Below are 24,404 nucleotides of genomic sequence, written 5' to 3' on the forward strand. Positions count from 1 at the left end.
CAAAACAAAAACTCTTAGAGATTAACATATGGTGGCTAAAAACCTATAAAGTTTAACAGAAGCACTAAAAATCAAATCAAGTAAATTTCCCATGAGCAAAGGAAAAAGTCAGAGACTGAAAATAGGAGAGCAAAGATCAGAGACACTTAGAGCAAAAATATGGAGTCCTAACATCACAGTAAGAGGCCAAATAAAGAGAAAACAGTCCCTCCCCCCCAAAAAAGGGAGAAAGATGAAGGGAAGAATTTATCAAAGAAACAAAGAAGAAAGTTTTCTAAAACTGAAAAAAAAAACCCTTCAAATTAAAAGGACCACTGACTGGCAAGAAGAATCTATCTCTAGACACATGCTTGTGATGTTTCAAAACATCAACAATAAAGAGAAAATCCTAAAGGGTTTTAAAAAGAAAAAACAAGCAACCTCTAAAGGAAGGAGGATTAGACTTGCATCAGATTTCTCATCAGCAACAAGAGATGCTACAGAGAATGAAGAGTTCGATCTGTTGATTGATACTATTGATACCATAGTGTCAATCTCCGTTAAGGCAAAATAAATACCTATCCAGACACATAAGATCTCAGATAATTTGACTTATTATGCATTTTTTCCTCAAAAAGTTAAGAATGTACCTAAGCAAAGGAAGATAGAGGATCTAAAAGATGGTAGATGCTAGAAAAGTAATCTATGGATATCCAGGATAATTGTACTGAAATATGCCTAAAAGATGTTCAGTCCAGATTGGAACAGGATTGAATGACGACTCTAAGAGAAAGGTCTCCAGAAAGGGGAAAACTCACTAGAATCACAGGTACAATTTAAAGGTACAAGTGTGTATGTGTAAAGGGGTACAGGTGGGAATATAATATGATACAAGTAAAAAATGCAGTGAAAGAAAAATGGCAATTAGAAACTCCAGGAAAATTGGGGAGCCTGGGCAGCTCAGTTGGTTAAACATCCAACTCTTGATCTCAGTTCAGGTCTTGATCTCAGGGTCATGAGTTCAAGCCCCACATTGGACTTCACACTGGGCATGAAGCCGACAAGAAAGAAAGAAAGAAAGAAAGAAAGAAAGAAAGAAAGAAAGGAAGAAAACTTCTATTTACATAGTCCTATAAGGCAAGTGCTTTTGTTGGTTTTCAATGTTTATAGTCATCCTATGGTCAATCATGATATTGCAAGAAGGAACATAAATTTAGTAATCTTGACAATGTAAAAATAGACGCTGTGGCTGACATAGGGTACAATATGGAAGGGAGGGATAAAAGGTAGAGACAGCAGTAAGAGTACTCATATTCTTATGTTATAAAACAGAGCTTGAAGAGATTCTGTCAGATGAGGATGTAGAGGAGAGATTTAGAAGTCATTTCAAGGCTTAAAAAGTAATCAAAAATGTAAAACAATAAAATAAATATCTAATTAGGAAAGGGCAGGAGTTACAGTACAAAGAACCAAAAGTTTAAAATTCTAATCCCCTCTACTCTGTATTGTGAATCATACATGTAAAGTAAAATATATTTAAGGTTAAAATATAATTGTTTTATTACAGTTTTAAAAGAATTTTTAAAGTTTATTTATTTATTTTGAGAGAGAGAGAAAGCTCATGCATGAGCACAAGTGGGGGAGGGGCAGAGAGAGAGAATTCCAAGCAGGCTTTCAAGTGCTGTGTTACAGAGCCCAGTGTGGGCCTTGATCTCAGAAACTGTGAGATCATGACCTGAGCCAAAATGAGGAGTTAGTTGCTTAACCGACTAAGCCACCCAGGTGCACCTAAAATATAATTGTTTTAAAACAATTTGGGTTCTTTCATATTTAATGGAATTTCCTTTTCAATCAATTCTCACAGGGCTCTCTTTAAAAGAAGGATGTTTCTTTCAACTGGCATCTGCCAAATTTTAATGAGAAAAGATCTCCCCATTCACATATTTCAAAATTAAGTTAAAAAAATCTCAGATGTTATACCTTTGATGGTGAGTCCACTTAACTCACTTATTTAATCATGTTTGAATTTCCAAACTGTGCATCACTGTTCTATAAGAGTGTGTCCTTCTGATTTTTATAGGTGCTAATAGATAAAAAATGAATTCCACTAATCTGAGAATCTGAGAGAATCTGAAAAACATTAGGATGATTGTATACACACACACAACCCCCCATATATATATATATATATATATACACACACACACACACACACACACACACACACACATATATATATACACACACACACACACACACACACACACACACACACACACACACCCATAGTGTATTGTGGATCTTAACTGAAATTTCTTCTCTGAAAATAGCGGACTGGGGAATTTTTTTACACTTGAGTGGTCTTGGCTGTGCAATAATATGCAATTGTGCTTTGATTCTTAGTTGGAAATTAGAGAAAAAATTTTTTTCCAGAGAGGCTCACTTTTCATTTTTCAAGTATTTTTTCTACTTTGAGTTTTTGAAGTTTTAGTTGTAGGAAGCCTTGGGGCCCACAGCCTGAAAGGGTCAGGCCACTTGCTTCATTTAGCACATATGATTTCCATGTGGACGTACTTCAGAAAATCAGATTAGAACATAATGGCACAATCTGGGGTTAATTTTCATTAGAGATCTTTTCTTTCTCTACTGGCTATCCTAGTAATCAAGGACATCTTGGATAAATCTTTTATCCAACCTTAGATGACCACAAGCTGAATCCTTCAAAAGCAAAATCTTTTCTACAATTCTCTCAAGCCTAGATGAAAGCCAGGGTCTTTTTCTAATATTCAGAATATATCTTTCTCTAATATTTCCCAGTAGCATTTCTTGCCTTGCTCTATCATGAAAAATTGTTGCCATAGCTTTATATACGTGCTTAATAGATTGCAGACATCAGGTAAATTTTGAAGAAACTCAAGAAACAAGGCAAATAATTCTTTGCTTCTGCTCATTCAATCTAATATGGAAAACAATTCAGATTCTAAAAAATAAAACTTCTAAACTGGCTCTTCTTTTGGGGTCATTAAGTAGAGGAAATAAGGGTGAATGCATAGTTTGTAAATTTTGAGATATTTTGATTTAACCTTGATATTTCAGAAACTGGGAAAAACCCCTCACAAATATATCATCTCAACTCAGCTACATGCAGAATTTGGCAGGTGCAACAGCTGAAACATAACCTTCTTCTAAAAAGAGCTTTTGCTCTTTTCTTATTATTTTAATGAACAGGATACCAAATGTCGTAAATGAAATATATTAGAGGAAATCTGAATAGGCCAGAAAACATTGAAAAATATCTGTTGTGTCACAGCCCTTCATGAATGAAAACAGATGGCACAGATAAAATAATGTTGTTTTTAATTCAGACTCTGTGGTATTTCAAGATTGTTCAAGTGCCAGGATTAAGGCAGGCTGAAAATGACATCTCTCTGAAATTTGCTGGTGAGTTTTAATTTTTTAGGCGTTTACAAACCATATGGTTTATCAAACAAAATCAGTCTCTAACACAAAAAAAGGTGGCAGGTGGAGAAAAAAAATGGCCATTAGGTATGGATGTGGTAACAATAAAGAAAATGATGTAAATAATATATAGCATGAAGCACAGTGAGCAGTCCACAGAGTCTCAAAGCTATTTCTTCTACCAACATTGAATTTCTGAGGTGAAATACTTAAACTTCAGTTGGTCTTAGCTTTAATACTAACACTTAGCTTTAATTCAAATTGGAATAAAAACTGTTACGAGTTCAATACCATTTTACAATGAAATTTCCATTTGTTAAAAAAAAATGTCGATCATGCAACCACATTTAAGGAAAAAAACCCAATTTAATGTGTTCTCTTGGAGTGTGTGTTATTTTTAATGGGGGAAACACCCTTTGAAATTCACTTATTCCACCACTAGAAAGGTTTATACGTAGTAATCATGCAATTATTGTTAAATGCTGCACTACTGCTGTCATCATTACAGAATATGGCTGGATCAAAATCAATTTCAAATATATCAGAGTCGAAAATTCTTAAATTTTTTTTAGTGTTTACTTATTTTTGAGAGAGAGACAGACAGACAGACAGAGTGTGAGCAGGGGAGGGGCAGGGAGAGAGGGAGACATAGAATATGAAGCAGGCTCCAGGCTCTGAACTACCAGCACAGAGCCGGCTGTGGGGCTTGAACTCTGGAACCTTGAGATCATGACCTGAGCCAAAGTCAAATGCTTAACTGACTGAGCCCCCCAGGTGTCCTGAAAAATTTTAAACATTTAAATAATCAAGCCATAAAAAACTATAAGAAAAAATAATTTAATATTTATGAAATTGATGGATGGGAAAGAAATTTTAAAACTTAAAAATGACAAATGAAATAAAAAGATCAATTGATTTGTTTATATAAAACTATTGCACATTAAAAAACAAAATTAAAAAGCAAAATAAAACAATTGGGAGAAAATATTTCACACATGGCTGGCAAGAAGATGGGAAGAGTACCGAATCTGTTACAAGTCATTAGAAAGCAAAATGGTAGTCAAACAACACATTCTACTGGCAAAGTTCTGTGGAAATAGACACATGCATTATTGATGGGTGTACAAGGTAATATCCCTAGGCATTACAATTTGGCAATATCCATCAAAATTACAGATTCAATTACTCTTTGTTCCATCAATCCAACTTCTGGGATTTGTCCTACAGATATAACTGTTCCTGAATGAAAAGACAGATGCACGAGATTATTCACTGCAGTAGTATTGTTTGTATTTGCAAAGAATTGGGACATAAACCAATATCCATCAATAGGAGACTATTGAAATATGCTGTGCTGTGTCCATATAATGGAACCCTCCCAAAAAAGAATAAGGAACCTTTCTATGCACTTATCTGAAAGAACTCTCTGATTATCCTTTGGTTAGAAGAGCAAAAATGCGATCTTTTGTGTAAGAAAGAGACAATTATACATGGTTAATCATTCTTCACTTCTCCGATTAAATTTAGTTTCCCACATTATCTACAAAGATGCTTTTTGTAACATCATTTGTAATAACAAAACACTAGAAATCTTCTGTAAGTCATATATAATAGCTGAATGGAAAGGCAAATTATGATCCACACAACAAAATATTATTTAGTTATGAAAACAACAGAGTGAATTTGGAATAACATAAAAATGCTTCAGCAAAAATGCTAAGTAAAAAACTCATATACAATATGAACTTAAAGAGAAGTCATGAGATTATCTAAATGTTCAATAGATATCTCAATATCCATGATATTTTCAGTGATAATACAATATTTAGTTTAGTCAGATTGCTTTCCAAACATCTATTACAAATATCTGTAGTAAATACCGCTACAAGAGGAAGGCTGATAAATGGGTGTGGTGAGAGAGATTCTTCAGGAACAAGGGACATTGCTATGTTAAGGCAGGAAGGGTGAGAGACAATTTATGGCGAGCAGCCAGTTGGAATCATGAAGACTCTGTTCTTAGGGAAATGAGAAGTAGGAGACAAGTACAAAAGGGGGGGGGGCACTAAAAGAACATCAAGTTAGCACTTTGAAAAGTTGCTTATGGTAAGTGATACTTTTCCCTAATCTCCAAGCTACATGATTGCCCTTCATATTTTGTCAAGTCTTCCCCATCAACACTATCTCTTCTAGTCTGTCTGGGGAGGAGGAAAATATACGAAAAGGCCAGGCAACAAACTAGTTTCACCATATTTCATATGGTATATACTACGAGAAGAGGCTTGATTCTGAGATCCTTTATGCCCCAGGGCATGGGTATGTGTGAGTTAGCAAAACATGTTGTCCAAATTAGAAAGATGTAAAGATTATAGTATTATAACTAATTTACAAGAAGGGAATCCTATTTATAAGAAAACATGTGATTATTGGGGGTGTAAAACAAAGGAAAAGGATAGATAGATATATTTATTTATTTATTTATTTTTACATATTTTTAACGTTTATTTACTTTTGAGACAGAGAGAGACAGACCATGAACGGGGGAGGGTCAGAGAGAGAGAGGGAGACACAGAATCTGAAACAGGCACCAGGCTCTGAGCCGTCAGCACAGAGCCCGACGCGGGGCTCGAACTCACCAGCCGTGAGATCATGACCTGAGCCAAAGTCGGACGCTTAACCCACTGAGCCACCCAGGTGCCCCAGGATAGATACTTTTAAATATCTTTATAAAAGTACCAAGATTCTATAATAGATGACATAATGGAATAACAAAAATGTATAAGAGATAGTATGATAAAGTGAAAATAGTCTAAGATTAAAGATTGGATCCAAAATTCCAGCTCCACTGGTAAACTTGTAAGTCTGTGGAGGATAAGTGAAACTGATTCATTCATTCATTCATTCATTCATTCATTCATTCATGTATTTAATTATTACTCAGTAAACTGGTACCATAACTAAGGCACCCAACTAAATGTTGAGGATATAGCAGGATATGTGATTGTTATGGAAGATAAAAGATTTTACTAACAACAGAGTGAGAGAGTACTCTCGGAGTAAAGAGTACATACATCTAATCTGGGAGGGTTAAAGGAAGGCTTCCTGAATTAAGTAATGGTAAGTTCAGACCTGAATCTGATCCTAAATAGGAGTTAGGGAGCTAAAGTTAGGGAGTGGGAGGAGTAGTCTAGATAGGAGTAATAGCACAAGCAAAGGCCCACAATTCAGTATTGTATAGTAGTGGATCTACAAACTTTTTTTTTAATGTTTATTTATTTTTGACAGAGAGAGACAGAGCATGAGTGGGGGAGGGGCAGAGAGAAAGGGAGACACACAATCTGAAGCAGGCTCTAGGCTCTGAGCTGTCAGCACAGAGCCCGACACGGGGCTCGAACCCACAGACTGCGAGATCATGACCTGAGCCGAAGTCGGATGTTCAACCAACTGAGCCACCCAGGTACCCCTAGTAGTGTACCTACAGATGGACTGAAGAGATTATATAATTGTTAATTATGCAGGCTGCAGTTATAAATGAGTCATTAAAGAAGTATAGCATCAAGGTAAAGTAAAATGGGATAAGAATCAGAAGGGAAAGTAGAATTATTTATTAATTCAAAATATCCCTGGGTACCTACTATGTGCCAGGCACTATCCTAGGCACTTGGGATGTATCAATGAACAAAGCAAATAAAAGTCCCTGCTCTAAGGAAGCTTATATTCTAATACAGGATGAGAGATAATAGTAAACATAAAACAAAATGATATAGTTAATTAGCAGAAGATAAGTGCTATGTTTAAGGTAGATTGGAATATAGGCAGGTGAGGGGTATTTTAAATAGAGTAATTAGGGACTGCCTCAGTGAGGAGGTGGTGATTGGACAAAGCCTTGAGAGATGAGGGAGTGAGCCCTGAAATATTAAGAGGAAGCACATTCCAGGCAGACAGAAGAGTCAGTACAAAAGCCCCAAAAAGGAATGTGCCTGGTACATTCCAAAACAGCACAAGGAAGTTGGTGTGGCCGACCAAATAAGCAAAGGAGAAAGTAGTAGGAAATAGGACAGAAAAGCAATGAGGGATGGAGACAGACCTTGTGGGATTTTGTAGGCCAGTCTGAGAATTTAGGGGAGTGTTGCTTGTTCCTTCTTCCTGCTCCTATGTATTTAGATCAAGAACAAGAAGTAAGAGAGGAGGTTTGGAAAGATGGCAGAGTAGGAGGCCCCTCATCCCATGTCTAAAACTAGATATGAATCACATCCAAGTGCATAGACCAGACAGCTATTTGAAGACTGGCAGAACAAACTGACAACTAAATACAGAAAAGAAGCCACATCAAAGAGGTTAGGAAGAATAAAAAAGGTGGTTGGGAGGTGCCTGAAGGAAGGAGGGAGCTGTGGGTGCAAAGAGGGGAAATCATCAGGGAGCCCACAAGGGGAAAAACAAATCATATAACGTCTGGCTTGAAAACCAGAGGGGCTGCATTCCATGAGTTTGTATAACCAGTGGGACCTGGAGCCTGGAGCCTGGAGCTTTAAAAATCAGCTGAGTCAGCACTGAGCAATCAGGGATGGGAGTGATAGCTGGGCTTCCACCCTTAAAGAGACAACAGCCCACAGAGAGGCAACATAGAAGTGACAGTTTACATAATGGGAGGAAGATCTGTTTATACTGATTCAGAGTGTACTGGGGGATTTCTCTGGGTACAAAAGAACTAGTAAGCGCCATTTTCCTCTCCTATCCCCCCAGCATAAACACAGAGCTACAGACACCTGCTACCTAACCTGCTAGCAGTGCACCCCACAGACAAGTTCTCCTAAAGACTTGCACACCCCAAGCCTGTTGTCTTCAGCCCTGGGCTCAGTGCAAGTTTTGTTAATGCCTCCACATTTCAGAGGATCCAGCCTAGGACTAGTGGCTTAGCGCAAATTTTGCTAACACCAATATCCTGCCCCCAAGCCCTTCTGTAATATGCCCCCTCAGAACGAGCCTTCCTAGGTCTCACTAACATCACAGAGAGCAAGCACAGCCCACAACAGGCAGAGAGTCATGACTGAAAGGAAAAACAACTTGGACACAGTAGCAGAATGCAAGCTACACACACAGGAGACTCCCTGGAAGTGTCAGGTTCTTGTGAGCAGGGGCCACTGCACTGCAGGGAACTATAGGACCTTTTCTTCATAAAGCCACTACTTTCACAGCCAAAGAAATAGCTGACTTTCCTCACACACAGAAGCAGATACAGAGAGGTTCACAAAATGAGGAGACAGACAAATATGTCCTAAATGAAAGAACAGGATAACAGCAGGAGATCTAAATGAAACAGAAATAAGTAATGATATAAACAATTTAAAATCATGATCACAGGGTGCCTGGGTGGCTCAGTCATTAAGCACCTGACTTTGGCTCAGGTCATGATCTCACAGTTCATGAGTTTGAGTCCCACATTGGGTGAGCTTGAGCCCTGCAATGGGTGAGCTCGAGCCCCACATTGGGTGAGCTCGAGCCCCACTTCAGATGAGTATGAGCCCTGCTTTGGGTGAGCTCTGCTTCTCTCTCTCTCTGCTCCTCCTGGGACTCTCTCTCTCTCTGCCCCTTGCTCACTTGTACCCTCTCTCTCTCAAAAAAATAAATAAATAAAAATAAAAATAAAGTACTGATCATGAAGATATTCGCTGGACTTCAGAAAAGGGCAGATGACATCAGTGACACCCTTGACCAAGAGATAAAAACTAACATATCAGAGATGAAAAACTCAAAAAATGAAATTAAAAATACAATAGATGAAGTAAATAGTAGGCTACAGGAAGGAGAGGAATGTATCAGTGACCTGCAGGGTAGAGTCATGGAAAGCAATCAAGCTGAACAGGTGAGAAACAAACAAATACTGCATAATGAGAATATACTTTGGGGAACTCAGTGACACCATCAAGCATAATAACATTCACAATATAGGGATCCCAGAAGTAGAAAGGAGAGAAAGGGGGGCAGAAAATGTATTAGCTAAAAACTTCCCAAATCTGGGAAGGGAAACACAGATCTAGATTCAAGAGGCACAGGAATCCCCAACAAATTCAACCCAAGGAGGTCCACACCAAGACACAGTAATTAAAATGGCAAAAAAGAAAAAAAAAAAAAGAAAAAAAATACTGATAAAGACAAAACAAGAGAGTTACATAAAAAGGAAACCTTAATAGGCTATCAGTTGATTTTTTAGCAGAAACCTTGCAGGCCAAAAGGAAGTGGCATGATGTATTCAAAATATTGAAAGGGAAAAATCTGCAGCCAAGAATACTCTATCCAGCAAGGCTACCATTCAGAATAGAAGGAGAGGTAGTTTCCCAGACAAACAAAAGTTAAAAGAATTCATGACCACTAAACCAGTCCTATAAGAAGTGTTAAGGGGGACTCTGAGTGGAAAACAAAAACCATAAGCAAGAGTTAAAAAATAGGAAGCACGAAAGCAAAAAAAAAAATATCTATATATCTATATATCTATATATATAGATATATATTTATATATATATAAATATAAATATATATATATAGACATATATATGTCTAAAAATCTATATATATAGATTTATATATATATAAATATAAATGTCTATATATATATAGACATATATATATATATATGTCTAAAAATCACTCAAGAGAAACACAAAATAAAAGGATTTAAAATATGATACCAAATATCTGAAACATGGAAGGGAGAGGAATAAAGAATGAATTCAAATTAAGTGACCATCAGCTTAATATAGACTTCTATATGCAGAAGATGTTATATATAAACCAAATGGTAACCACAATTCAAAAAACAGTAATAGATACACAAAAAAATATATAGTGTAAGCAATCCAAGTATATCACTAAAGAAAACCAACAAACCATGAGAGAAAGAGAAGATCAGAGAAAAACTTCAACCACAAAACAAGTAACAAAATAGCAATAATATAGATCAATAATTATTTGAATGTAAATGGACTAAACACTCCAATAAAAAGACATAGGGTAACAGAGTGGATAAAGAAACAAGACCCATTTATGTGCTGTCTAGAAGAGACTTGTTTCAGATGTAAAGATAACTGCACATTGAAAGTGAGGGGCTAGAGAAACATTTATCATGCAAATGGAGGTCAAAAGAAAGCTAGAGTAGCAATACTTATATGAGACAAAATAGAGTTTAAAACAAAGTCTGTAAAAAGAGGTAAAGAAGGACAGTATACGAAAGTATACAAAGTATACGAAGAAGGACAATACTAAAGGGGACAATCCAACAAGAATATACAACAATTGTAAATATATATGCTCCTAACATGGAACACCCAAATAGATAAAAGTGTTAATAACACAAAGGAACTAATTGACAGTAATACAGTAACAGTAGGGGATTGTAACACCTGACTTACATCAATGGACAGATCATCCGAACAGAAAATAAACAAGGAAGCAGTGGCTCTGAATGACACACTGGACCAGATGGACATTCCATCCTTAAACAGCAGAATACACATTCTTTTCAAGTGTACGTGAACATTCTCCAGAACAGATAACATTTAGGCCACAAAACAAACCTGAACAAATTAAAAAATATCATAGTCATACCATGCGTCTTTCTGGACCACAACGCTATGAAACTAAAAGTCAACCCCAAGAAAAAATCTGGAAAGACCACAAATACATGGAGGTTAAATAACATGCTACTAAACAATGAATGTGGCAGCCAATAAATCAAAGAAGAAATCAAAAAGGACACGGAAACGAAGAAAAATGAAAACACAAGAGTACAAAACCTTTGGGATGCAGCAAAAAGAGGTAAATTAATAGCAATATAGGCCTACCTGAAGAAGAAAAATCTCAAGTGAACAACCTAACCTTAACACCTAGAGGAGCTAGAAAAAGAACAAACAAAACCTAAAACCAGCAAAAGGAAGGAAATAATAAATATTAGAGCAGAAATATATGATATAGAAACTAAAAAATAGAACAGATGAATGAAACCAGGAGCTAATTCTTTCAAAAGATCAACAAAATTGATAAACGTCTACTAGACTCATTAAAAAAAGAAAGAAAAGATGGGGCACCTGGATGGCTCAGTCGGTTAAACATCCGACTTTGGCTCAGGTCATGATTTCGTGTTCCATGAGTTCGAGCCCTGCATTGGGCCCTATACTGACAGCTCAGAGCCTGGAGCCTGCTTTGGATTCTGTGTCTCCCTCTCTCTCTCTCTGTCCCTACCCTGCTCGTGCTCTGTCTCTCTCTGTCTCAAAAATAAATAAACATTAAAAATATTTAAAAAAAAGAAAAGAAAAGAAAAGAAAAAGTTCTCAAAATCACAAATGGAAGAGGAGAAATAACAAGAAACATCACAGAAATACAAACAACTATAAGAGAATATTATGAAAAATTATATGCAAACAAATTGGACAACCTAGAAGAAATAGACAAATTCTTAGAAACATGTAACCAACCAAAACTGAGGCAGGAAGAAACAGAAAACTTGACCAGACTGATTACCAGCAAGGAGACTGAATCAGTCAAACAAAGCCCAATACCAGATGGCTTCAGAGGCAAATTCTTCCAAACGGTTAAAGAAGAGTTAATACGTATTCTACACAAACTATTCCAAAAAAAAGAAGAAGGAAAACTTCCAAATTCATTTTATGAGGCCAATATCACCCTGAAACCAAAGCCAAATAAAGATACCACAAAAAAAAAAAAAAAGAGAACTACAGGTCAACATCTCTGATAAATATAGATGCAAAAATCCTCAAGAAAAGACTAGCAAACCAAATTCAACAACAGGTTAAAAAAAATCATTCACCATAATCAAGTGGGATTTATTCCCAGGATGCAAGGGTGGTTCAATATTCACAAAAAAATTGTGATACATCACATCAATAAGAGAAAGGATAAAAACCATATGATCATTTCAGTAGATGCAGGAAAAGCATTTGACAAAAGTACAACATACATTCAAACAAAGTAGGTTTAGAGGGAACATATTTCAACATAATAAAGGTCATATATAAAAATCCCACAGCAAACATCATACTCAATGTGGAAAAACCTAGAGCTTTCCCCCTAAGGTCAGGAAAAAGACAAGGATGTCCATCCTTATCACTTTTTTTTTAAATTTTTTTTTTCAACGTTTATTTTTTATTTTTGGGACAGAGAGAGACAGAGCATGAATGGGGGAGGGGCAGAGAGAGAGGGAGACACAGAATCGGAAACAGGCTCCAAGCTCTGAGCCATCAGCCCAGAGCCTGACGCGGGGCTCGAACTCACGGACCGTGAGATCGTGACCTGGCTGAAGTCGGACGCTTAACCGACTGTGCCACCCAGGCGCCCATCCTTATCACTTTTATTCAGCATATTACTGGAAGTGCTAGCCATAGAAATCAGACAACAAAAAGAAATAAAAGGCATCCAAATTGGTAAGGAAGAAGTAAAACTTTCACTATTTGCAGATGACATGATATTACACACAGAAAACCCTTACAGCTTCCACCAAAACTGATAAATTAATTCAGTAAAGTTGCAGGATACAGAATTGATATGCAGAAGTCTGTTGCATTTCTATACACTAATAATGAAGTAGCAGAAAGAGAAATTAAGAAAACAATCCCATTTACAATTGCACCAAAAATAATAAGATACCTAGGAATAAACCTAACCAAAGAGGTAAAAGATCTGTACTCTGAAAACTATAGAATACTTATGAGAGAAATTGAAGAGGACACAAAGAAATGGAAAAATATTGCATGCGCATGGATTGAAGAACAAATATTGTTAAAATGTCTATACTACTCAAAGCAATCTACACATTCAATGCAATCCCTATCAAAATACCACCAGCATTTTTCACAGAACTCGAAAAAACAATCCTAAAATTTGTACAGAACTACAAAAGACCCTGAATAGCCAAAGCAATCTTGAAAAGAAAAAGCTAGAGGCATCACAATTCCAGATTTCAAGCTATATTACAAAGCTATAGTCATCAAGACAGTACAGTACTGGCACAAAAACAGACACATAGATCAATGGAACAGACTAGAAAACCCCAAAATGGACCCACAACTATATGGTCAACTAATCTTCAACAAAGCAGGAAGAATATCCAATGGAAAAAAGACAGTCTCTTCAACAAATGGTGTTGGGAAAGCTTGACAGCTATATGCAGAAGAATGAAACTGGACTACTTTCTTATACCATACAAAAAAAGAAATTCAGAATGGATGAAAGACCTAAAATGTGAGACCTGAAACTATCAAAATCCTAGAAGAGAACACAGGCAGTAACTTCTTTGACTTTGGCCATACCAACTTCTTTCTAGATGTCTTCTGAGGCAAGGAAAACAAAAAGCAAATATGAACTATTGGGACTACTTCAAACTAAAAAGCTTTTACACAGTGAAGGAAACAATCAACAAAACTAAAAGGCAACCTATAGAACGGGAGAAGATATTTGCAAATGACATATGTGATAAAGGGTTAATATCCAAAATATATAAAAAATTAATAAAACTCAACACCCAGGCACCTGGGTGGCTCAGTTGGTTGAGGATCCAACTCTTGATCTCAGCTAAGGTCTTGGTCTTAGGGTTGTGAGTTCAAGCTCCACGTTGGGCTGTGTGCTGGGTACAGAGCCTACTTAAAAAACAAAACAAGAAACCTCACACCCAAAAAACAAATAATCCAGTTAAAAATGGGCAGAAAACTTGAACAGAAATTTCTTCAAAGTAGACATACTGATGGCCAACAGACACAGGAAAAAATGTTTGTCATCACTTACCATCAGGGAAAAGCAAATGAAAAGTACAATGAGATATCACCTCATACCTGTCAATGACTAAAAACACCACAAAAAACAACAGGTGCTGGTGAGAATGTGAAGAAAAAGGAACCCTCTTGCACTGTTGATGGGAATGCAAACTGATGGAGTTGCTATGGAAAATAGTATGGATGTTCTCAAAAAGTTAAAAATAGAACTATCATACAGTCCAGCAACTGCACTTCTGGTTATTTATCCAAAGAATACAAAATCACTAATTCAAAGGGATACATGTACCTATGTGTTTATAGCGGCATTATTTTTTTCTAAAATTTTTTTTCTTAATGTTTTTATTTATTTTTGAGACAGAGAGAGACAGAGCATGAGCAGGGAAGGGGCAGAGAGAGAGACACACACACACAGAATTGGAAGCAGGCTCCAGGCTCTGAGCCATCAGTACAGAGCCTGATGCGGGGCTCGAACTCACAGACTGTGAGATCATGACCTTAGCCGAAGTCAGACGCTCAACCGACTGAGCCACCCAGGCACCCCAATATAGCGGCATTATTTATAATAGCCAAGATACGAAAGCAGCCCAAGTGTCCACTGATTGATGAATGGATAAAGAAGTCCTATATATGTATACAGTGGAATATTATTCAGCCACAAAAAAGAACGAAAGCTTGCCATTTGCAACAACATGGATGGAGCTAGAGAGTATAATAGTAAGTGAAATAAATCACTTGGAAAAAGACAAATACCATATGATTTCACTCAAATGTGGCATTTAAGAAATGAAACAAATGAGGGGCATCTGGGTGGCTCAGCTGGTTAAGCATCCAACTCTTGATCTTGGCTCAGGTCATAATCTCATAGTTTGTGAGTTTGAACCCCATGTGGGGTTCTGTACTGACAATGTGGAGCCTGCTTGGGATTCCGTCTCCATCTCTCTCTACCCCTCTCTGGCTCATACACTCACTCTCTCAAATAAATAAACTTTAAATAATAATAATATGGGGCACCTGGGTGGCTCAGTTGTTGAGCGTCTGACTTCGGCTCAGGTCATGATCTCGCGGTTTGTGAGTTCAAGCCCTGTGTCGGGCTCTGTGCTGACAGCTCAGAGCCTGGAGTCTGCTTCAGATTCTGTGTCCCCCTTTCTCTCTGCCCCACCCCTGCTTGTGCTCTCTCTCTTTCAAAAATGAATAGACATAAAAAATTTTTTGAAAATAATATAATAATTAAAAAAATGAGCAAAGAGAAAAAAAAGAGAGGGAGAGGCAAATCAAGAAACGGAATCTTATGTTTGTGGGAATGCAAACTGGTGCAGCCACTCTGGAAAACAGTATGGAGGTTTCTCAAAAAATTAAAAACGGAATTACCCTGGGGCACCTGGGTGGCTCAATAGGTTAAGTGACTGATTTTGGCTCGGGTCATGATCTCGTGGTTTGTGGGTTCGAGCCCTGCGTTGGGCTCTGTGCTAACAGCTCAGAGCATGGAGCCTGCTTAGAATTCTGTGTCTCCCTCTTTCTCTGCCCTTCCCCACTCATGCTCTGTCTCTTCCTCTCTCTCAAAAATAAACATTAAGAAAATAAATTAAAGAAATAAAAAATAAAAGTATAATTACCCTATGACCCAGCAATTGCACTACTAGGAATTTATCCAACAGGAATTAGATACATGAGTACTGATTTGAAGGGGCACATGAACCCCAATGTTTATAGCAGTGCTATCAACAACAGCCAAATTATGGAAAGTGCCCAAATGTCCATCAACTGATGAATTCATTAAGAAGATGTGGTATATACTTACAAAGGAATACTACTCAGCGATGAAAAAGAATGAAATCTTGCCATTTGCAACAACATGGATGGAACTGGAGGGTATTACACTGAGTGAAATATGTCAGAGAAAGATAGGTATCATATGATTTCACTCATGTGTGGAATTTGAAAAACTTAACAGATGATCGTAGGGGAAGAGAAGGAAAAATAAGATAAAAACAGAGAAGGAGGCAAATCATAAGAGATTCTTAAATACAGAGAACTGAGAGGTGATGGGAGTAAGGGGGTGAGAAAAATGGGTGATGGGCATTAAGGAGGGCACTTGTTGGGATGAGCACTGGGTGTTATACGTAAGTGATGAATCATTGGATTCTCCTCCTAAAGCCAAGACTACACTGTATGTTAACTAAGTTGAGAATAAAAAAAAAAAAAAAGAAAGAAACAGAATCTTAATTATAGAGAACAAAGTGATGGTTACTAGAGGGGAGATGGGAGGGTTGGTCAAATAGGTGATGGGGATTAAGGATTGCAATTGTTATAAGCATCAGGTGATGTATGGAATTGATGAATCACTATACTGTACACCTGAAACTAATATAACACTATGTTAACTTTACTGGAAAAAATTTAAAAAATAAAACAAAAAACAAAATGCACCATACATTTTTGGAAGAAATCACACGAAATAGAATGGATATGAACGTTTATGTTCATGAGGGCAAAAACCTGCAGTAGTAACACAAACAGCAAGTTCACCTGCCTGTGAAGTATATTTCTATTCTCATGGAAAACAGATGACAAAATTACAAAACTGAAGAAGTGATCAAAGGGTATGCAACTAGGGGCATATGGGAAGATGCGGTTGAAGGGGCAAAAAGTTTCAGTTATGCAAGAGAAGTCAATTCTGGACATCCAAGGTACAATCATGTAACTACAGTTAACAATATTATATTGTATACTTGAAATTTGCTAAGAGGGGAGATCTTAAGTTTTTTACCCATCGCCCCCAAAAAAGTAACTACGTGAGGTGATGGACAATGTTAATTTCCTTGATTGGGGTCAATATTTTACAATGTATACATGTATCAAATTATCAACTTGTACACCTTAAATATAAACAATTTTTAATTGTCAACTATATCTTTAAAAAAAAATTTTTTTTTCAACGTTTATTTATTTGTGGGACAGAGAGAGACAGAGCATGAACGGGGGAGGGGCAGAGAGAGAGGGAGACACAGAATCGGAAACAGGCTCCAGGCTCGGAGCCATCAGCCCAGAGCCCGACGGGGGGGCTCGAACTCACGGACCACGAGATCGTGACCCGGCTGAAGTCGGACGCTTAACCGACTGCGCCACCCAGGCGCCCCTGTCAACCATAACTAAAGTTGAAGAAAAAGGATGTGTAGCTGAAAAATTCTGGAAAAATAGTACTATTGAGATGTGTCAGGCAGTTTATTAATACATTTTCTTTTTTTTAATGCTTATTTTATTGTAAAGAGAGAGAGAGAGAAAGAACATGCAGGGGATGGGCAGAGAGAGAGAGAGGGAGACAGAGGATCTAAAGCAGTCTCTATGAGAACAACAGAGAGCCCAACACAGGACTGGAACTCAGGAACTGTGAGATCATAATCTGAGCTGAAGTCGGACACTTAACCAAGACTGAACCATCCAGGAGCCCTAAAATATTTTCTTGAGGATTTTTAAGTTTTGGTGTTTGTTGGCCTCTTAAGTTTTATAGCTTGTTGTGATATATTTCTCATCAAAAACTATTTTTTAATGTTTATTTTTGAGAGAGAGCACAAGCAGGGGAGGGGCAGAGAGAAGGGGACAGAGGATCTGAAGCAGGCTCTGTGCAAACAGCAGAGAGCCGATTCTGAGCTCAAACTCATGAACTGCGAGATCGTGATCTGAGCCGAGGTTAGATGCTTACACAAATGAGCCACCCAGGCGCCCCGCATCTCTCATTTTAAATAAATATTTATATTTGTACAAAAACAAAACAAAAAAACAAGAGGTAAGAGGAGGAGAAAAACCAGATAGTCTAGACAGGCAGGATAACATTAAGTGCAGTGTCTGTCAGCAAGAGACTAATGATCAGTCGTGGTAAGAAGAGATGCCTCTTTCTGAATAAGTGTGCTAGAGCCTGCTCAGGAGAGCTTATAATTAATGCTCCCCTCTTAGCAACCTTGCCTTCAGTGACTTCACATTGATACCTTAAAATTGGCCAGGGTGGGAGTATTTACACATTGGAAAATGACAAACACCACAAATCCAGGCACTGTGTGCGTGTGTGTGTGTGTGTGTGTGTGTGCGCGCACGTGCGCGCGCATCACCGAGCTGGTTTAGCTGCATGCAAATGACTTTCTAAAAGAGTGGTGGATTACAAGGAGAAACTGGCAGTACTCTCAGACTTATACTGTGGGAAGATGAAGGAAGATGAAGGCCCAGTGACTTAGAGCCTCTTTTCTGTGAATTAACAAGAGACTTTGATCAACTGCTTGCAGAAAAATTGACATTCCTCTGAAAGGACTTCTGCAGGTGGAGACTGAGCCTACCTAGTCTTGCAGGAGAAAGGAAATAAAGGGAATTATTAATGCAAATGTAAGGAAAGTCAAGTTCAAATAGACCCCCAAGGGCTTAATCTGCATGCATTTCTTCTCTCATTTTCATTTGTTTGTTAGCATGGGAAAAACAATGTCCCCAGACAAAAGGATTTTGAAGGTTTGTATGCTGGTCTTTGAAGAAAAAGGTTACAAGAAGGCAAGAGAGTTTAAAGTCATGGGGAAAGACTTAACTCTGGCGTCAAGGACAAAGAAGAAATATAGCAAAGCTAAGAGTACTTTAATAGTTTAAGTAAAATATTAAATGATGTGGCATAAAAATATTAAGTTCTATAAATGCCTAGTTGTTACTCAGAATTTAGTCTGCAATAATTCAGTCTTCAAAAAGATAACTTTCTGAGGTAAAGTCATTTTTCTTTTCTAGACAAAATAACTTTTACAAGTTATTTCTCTAGATGCTAACTATGAGCGCTCATTAGCTGCCTTGACTGTCAGGGTGAATTCTTTCAGTTTGGCGATTGGTTCCTCAGCTGCAGACACATTCTTGTTCCCTTCATCTAAGTGGAAACTTTGAAAGTTATGTAGTTTTTGAAACAAGATGGAATTCTTTCAAGTTTGTATCTTAGGACACTTAAGAACTTGGATTTGACTTCCAGGATGGTTATACAAAAAATACAAGATCAAGTGCTCACAAGGTTAAATTTCAGGAAAGCCCTCTTGGATGCAAGACAAAGGCGGGGTGTAAAACGAAAACAAAAGTAGCTTGAGTTAAAGAGGTCATTTGATTTTAGTCTTCACTCAAGACTGCTCCTCTCTGCCCACTGAAACAGGTTGGTTTTTTCTTTTTCTCATTCTAACTTGGATAAGATTGTTTTTTAAAGCCCAAAGACTTTGTATATTTACCTATGTGGAGGGAGTCTTGATGCATAAAAGTCTGAACGTTTATATGTGCAAAAAAGAGCTATTTAAAAGCAGCTATACACTTTAATCTTAAAACTTAAATCTGAAAATAGCAGGATGAAAATATTTTATTTCTGGTATTATTTTAATACCATTACTTGCCTATACAGCTTTGTTAATGAGAAAATAAGTTTTGCTCTACCTTTTTTTTCTACTTTGTTTTATAAATGCTATCTTTTTTTTTGTTCTGGTAATAATTATAAAGACATCTAAAATGTATTCCTATATATCTGCCAAAGGATCATGTCTGCAAATAATTTCCAGTCCTTGTTTCACTTACTCATATTTTTAATAAGATTCTTATTTAAAAATATATTTCCTTAATGTCTTGTATTATTTGGGCATGTTATTCCTTATCACCAGGTTCAAGATTTGTGATGAATGAGAAAGAAAGAACAAAGTGCATACTGTGTTAATAATTAACACATAAGAAAATGATGATCAGAATGGTCTTCCAGATTGTAACTTTTCAAATAACCTTAAGGATAAAAATAGTCATTTTAGATTGTTAGCACCTGGTTTTTACATAACGAAATAAGTTCTTCTATGTGGCATATTTCCTTGGGGGGCCTTCTTTGCTTTACTATCCAAAAAGGGTTAGTAAGAATAAGAACATTCTTTTGAAAATGTACAAGTTGGCACACTGTTTTAAAAATAGTAGTTTCATTAATGATTCCATAAGAATGTTAGAGAGTCTTCCAGGTACAAAAGCAATCAAAGGGAAACAGAACGGGTAAGGAAGGAGCAAAACAAAACTCAGCACTAAAATAAAAACACTGAAAGTAATTTTTATATACTTTTAAAAACTTGTGAATTCTGTGCAAGCTTATCTTACTTCTATAGGGTGTTAATAACCAATATAGTAAAATAACTAGTGATGAGACAAGAAGATTCCTGGCACATCATCTATCCATTCTAGAGTAATAGCTTTATACCTCTGCTGGTAAAACCTTTAGTTTAACAAATATTTACTGAGCACCTAGTGTGTGCCAGGCACTCTCCAAGGTATTAATTAGAAACATAAACCCAATAAGTCACACTCTTAGGGAACTTAAGCACAGAGGGAAAAGGTAGTCTAGGAAACCCATCTTTTCCATAGGATGGGGTCCATTCTCTAAGAGTGAATGTAGGTATGCATGTAGATATAGCTATTGGATCAGGAAAGTCTTCTGGCAAGGCGAGATCCAGGTTAACTGAGGAGGAAGTGGCCCTTTAAGGGAAGAGCAGGAAAGAGTCTATCAGATAAAGGAACAGAATAAGTAATGATGAAGATATGTGCTGCAGCATTGTGTATGCCAGCAAAGTGCTTCAAATGAGTACTATTACTGTCTACAGCGTAAGGCACATAGTAGAGAAATGTAGCAGGAACCATGGGTAGGACCACATTAGGGAGGGAGTCTTGGGCATAATGCTAAGGAGCTTGGATCCTATATTTCAGGTGAAGAAATGTGTCTTTTAGGGGAGAGCTAAGCAGAAGAGTGACAGATTGACATTTTAGAGATAGAGCTCTGGTGGCAGTAAGAAAATTTTTTTTTAAATTTATTATTCAGAGAAAATGCGTGTGCACATAAGCAGGGGAGGGGTAGAGAAAAAGGGGGGTAGAGAGAGAGAATCCCAAGCAGACTCTGCCTGTCAGTGCGCAGCCTGACACGGCTCAAACTCAGGAACGGTAGTATCATAACCTGAGCTGAAATCAAGAGTTGGATGCTTAACTGATGGAGCCAGCCAGGCACCCCAGAAAAATATTTTATTTTTTTTGATGTTTAATTTTTTGAACAATGTTCTGTCTTTTTTAATGTTTATTTATTTTTGAGAGAGAGACACACACACAGACACAAAGTGTGAGCGGGGGAGGGGCAGAGAGAGAGGGAGACACAGAATCCAAAGCAGACTCCGAAGCAGCTCTGTGCTGACAGCTCAGAGCCCAAGGTGGGGCTCAAACCCATGAATGGTGAGATCATGACCTGAGCCGAAGTTGGACACTCAACTGACTGAGCCACCTGGCTCCCTGAAAATAATTTTATTTTAGATGAACAATTTAATTTACTGACAATATACTGCATAAGAATCACAAAGTTGTATATGTAAAAAATAATAACATTGTTACTCCTTTTGCTGAAATCTAATTTTTCATATGTTAAAAACTACTTTGTGGGTACCTGACTGGCTCAGTTGGTAGAGGATGTGACTCTTGATCTTGGGGTTGTGGGTTCAAGCCCCATATTGGGTGTAGAGATTACTTAAAAAAGGTAACCTTAAAAAAAAACCAACTATTTTTACATAAAAGTCATTACTTTCATTTAGGGTTTAATGACTAAGAAAATTCCTCAGGGTATTAATTTTATCTTTCATGTTTAAATCCTAGCTCTTACACACAGACTTGTAAAACCAAAGGATGAAAAAATAACCTTGGGGATATATTCCTAAGTGGTTTCCATTAAAAGGTTTCAAATTTCAAAGAGTGGCAGATTCAGTCTCACCTATGTTATGGCAACAATCTATTCTCTAGTTTTTGTTGTTGTTTTTAATATTTATTTATTTTTGAGACAGAGAGAGAGAGAGAGTGTGTATGTGTGTGTGTGTATGCATAAGTGGGGAGGGACAGAGAGAATCACAAGCAGGTTCCACAATCCGCATGGAGCCTGACTCCTGTGCCTGTGAGATCATAACTTGAGCCGAAATCAAGAGTCGGATGCTAACTGATAGAGCCACCCAGGTGCCCCAATAATCTATTCTTGAGTAAAAGAACAAATATATGCTAGATCAAAAATTGTTTCCTTTTAAACAATATTAAAATGAATATTCTGTATTCCTTTTGACATTTAGATTGGAGCCATGGCTTTGGAACACAACCAGTCAACAGATTACTATTATGAGGAAAATGAAGTGAATGGCACTCATGACTATAGTCAGTATGAAGTGATCTGTATAAAAGAAGAAGTCAGAAAATTTGCAAAAGTCTTCCTGCCTGCCTTCTTCACAATAGCTTTCATCATTGGAATTGCAGGCAATTCCATAGTAGTGGCGATTTATACCTATTACAAGAAACAGAGAACCAAAACAGATGTGTACATCCTGAATTTGGCAGTGGCAGATTTACTCCTTCTATTTACTCTGCCTTTTTGGGCAGTTAATGCAGTTCATGGGTGGGTTTTAGGGAGAATCATGTGCAAAGTCACGTCAGCCTTGTACACTGTCAATTTTGTCTCTGGAATGCAGTTTCTGGCTTGTATCAGCATAGACAGATATTGGGCAGTAACGAAAGCCCCAAGTCAATCAGGAGTGGGGAAACCATGCTGGCTTATCTGTTTCTTTGTCTGGATGGTTGCCATCTTGCTGAGTATACCACAGCTGGTTTTTTATACAGTAAATCACAAGGCTAGGTGCATTCCCATCTTTCCATATCACCTAGGAACATCAGTGAAAGCATCAATTCAAATGTTGGAAATCTGCATTGGATTTGTAATACCCTTTCTTATTATGGGAGTATGCTACTTTGTCACAGCAAGGACACTCATCAGGATGCCCAACATTAAAAAATCTCGACCCCTGAAAGTTCTGCTCACGGTGGTGATAGTTTTCATTGTCACTCAGCTGCCTTATAACATTGTCAGGTTCTGCCAAGTCATAGACATCATCTACTCCCTGATCACTGACTGTGACATGAGCAAACGCATGGATGTTGCCATCCAAATCACAGAGAGCATCGCACTCTTTCACAGCTGCCTCAACCCAGTCCTGTATGTTTTTATGGGAGCATCGTTTAAAAACTACATCATGAAAGTTGCCAAGAAATATGGGTCCTGGAGAAGACAAAGACAAAACGTGGACGAGATTCCTTTTGACTCAGAAGATCCTACAGAGCCAACCAGTACTTTTAGCATTTAAATGTAAAACTGTCTCTTGCTTCGATTCACATGAATGATGCTTCTCCCCAGAGAAAACATCTGCTTTATTCTGAAACTTAAATGTTAAACACTGTGGTGCCAACTTATAACAATCAAAAGGTGGGGGAGGATGGGAGAATATAGCAGCCAGGAAGAAGAGGAAATGAAATCACAAGTGCACAAAACATGAACTTAACATTAACAATATAGGAAAATAGTATTAACAGATATTAATAATGCAAACACTATGCTATAAATTAGGCCATCTGAAACAGATTAATACAGAGGCTTATATAAAGGAGGATTTATAATTATTTTAAATGATCTAAATTTTAATATAAGAATGACTTCACTGCATAATTTCAGTACTTGAATAACTATACAGCAAAATTTAATCCTTTTTTCCCATTTCGTAGTTTGTGATTTCGTAAGACCCCAGACAGAATAACAATTTAACAATAAAAAAATACATAAAAAGCTTTAATGGCCCTTTTAATACATCCCTGGTAAATTTTTTTTCTTTTTTTTTCTTTTTCTTTTTCTTTTTATCCCTGCTAAATTTCTGAACACATAATTTGCTTCCATGATGTCAACTTTCTTTAATAATAACTTGGTTATCTTATTAGATTTACATGTATACTCTAGAAGAAATCTTTAGATAATCATATTTACCCAGGTTCCAATTTTATGACTTCCTAAAGGGCTCATCCATTTATGTGAGTCTATTACCGAGGGCTAAGAATACATTTTCTCATGTATAGATTCTTATTTTTTTGCTTAAGTACTTGTATTTTTAAGCAATGAAGAAACGTGACACAATAAATGATTTCTAATAACATGTACATCTTATCTCTTTAAATACAATTATTTATAAATTATATTTCATTTAATATATCCCTATTAAAATTTAATTTTGATAGAAATTACCATGATCACAAATAGTGTGCACGGATATGAATTTTCTCTCATAAACCTTAAAAAATTGTGAATTGTAAAACTGAAAAAAAGAC

General features: G+C 37.0%; 2 protein-coding genes across 4 annotated transcripts in view; one reads left to right on the forward strand and one right to left on the reverse strand.

Annotated features, from left to right (window-relative positions):
* The window catches only part of ACAD11 (acyl-CoA dehydrogenase family member 11), a 91,182-nt gene that overhangs the window by 20,273 nt on the left and 46,505 nt on the right, over positions 1-24,404 (reverse strand). The gene's annotated exons all lie outside the window — the stretch shown is intronic.
* Positions 19,075-24,190, forward strand: ACKR4 (atypical chemokine receptor 4). The gene is made up of 2 exons (XM_047876349.1): positions 19,075-19,377; positions 22,334-24,190. Exon 2 carries the CDS (start codon positions 22,343-22,345, stop codon positions 23,393-23,395), a length of 1,053 nt encoding a protein of 350 aa, XP_047732305.1. The 5' UTR covers positions 19,075-19,377; positions 22,334-22,342; the 3' UTR covers positions 23,396-24,190.

This window comes from Prionailurus viverrinus, chromosome C2 (assembly GCF_022837055.1).
Source record: "Prionailurus viverrinus isolate Anna chromosome C2, UM_Priviv_1.0, whole genome shotgun sequence".
NCBI classification, from domain to species: domain Eukaryota; kingdom Metazoa; phylum Chordata; class Mammalia; order Carnivora; family Felidae; genus Prionailurus; species Prionailurus viverrinus.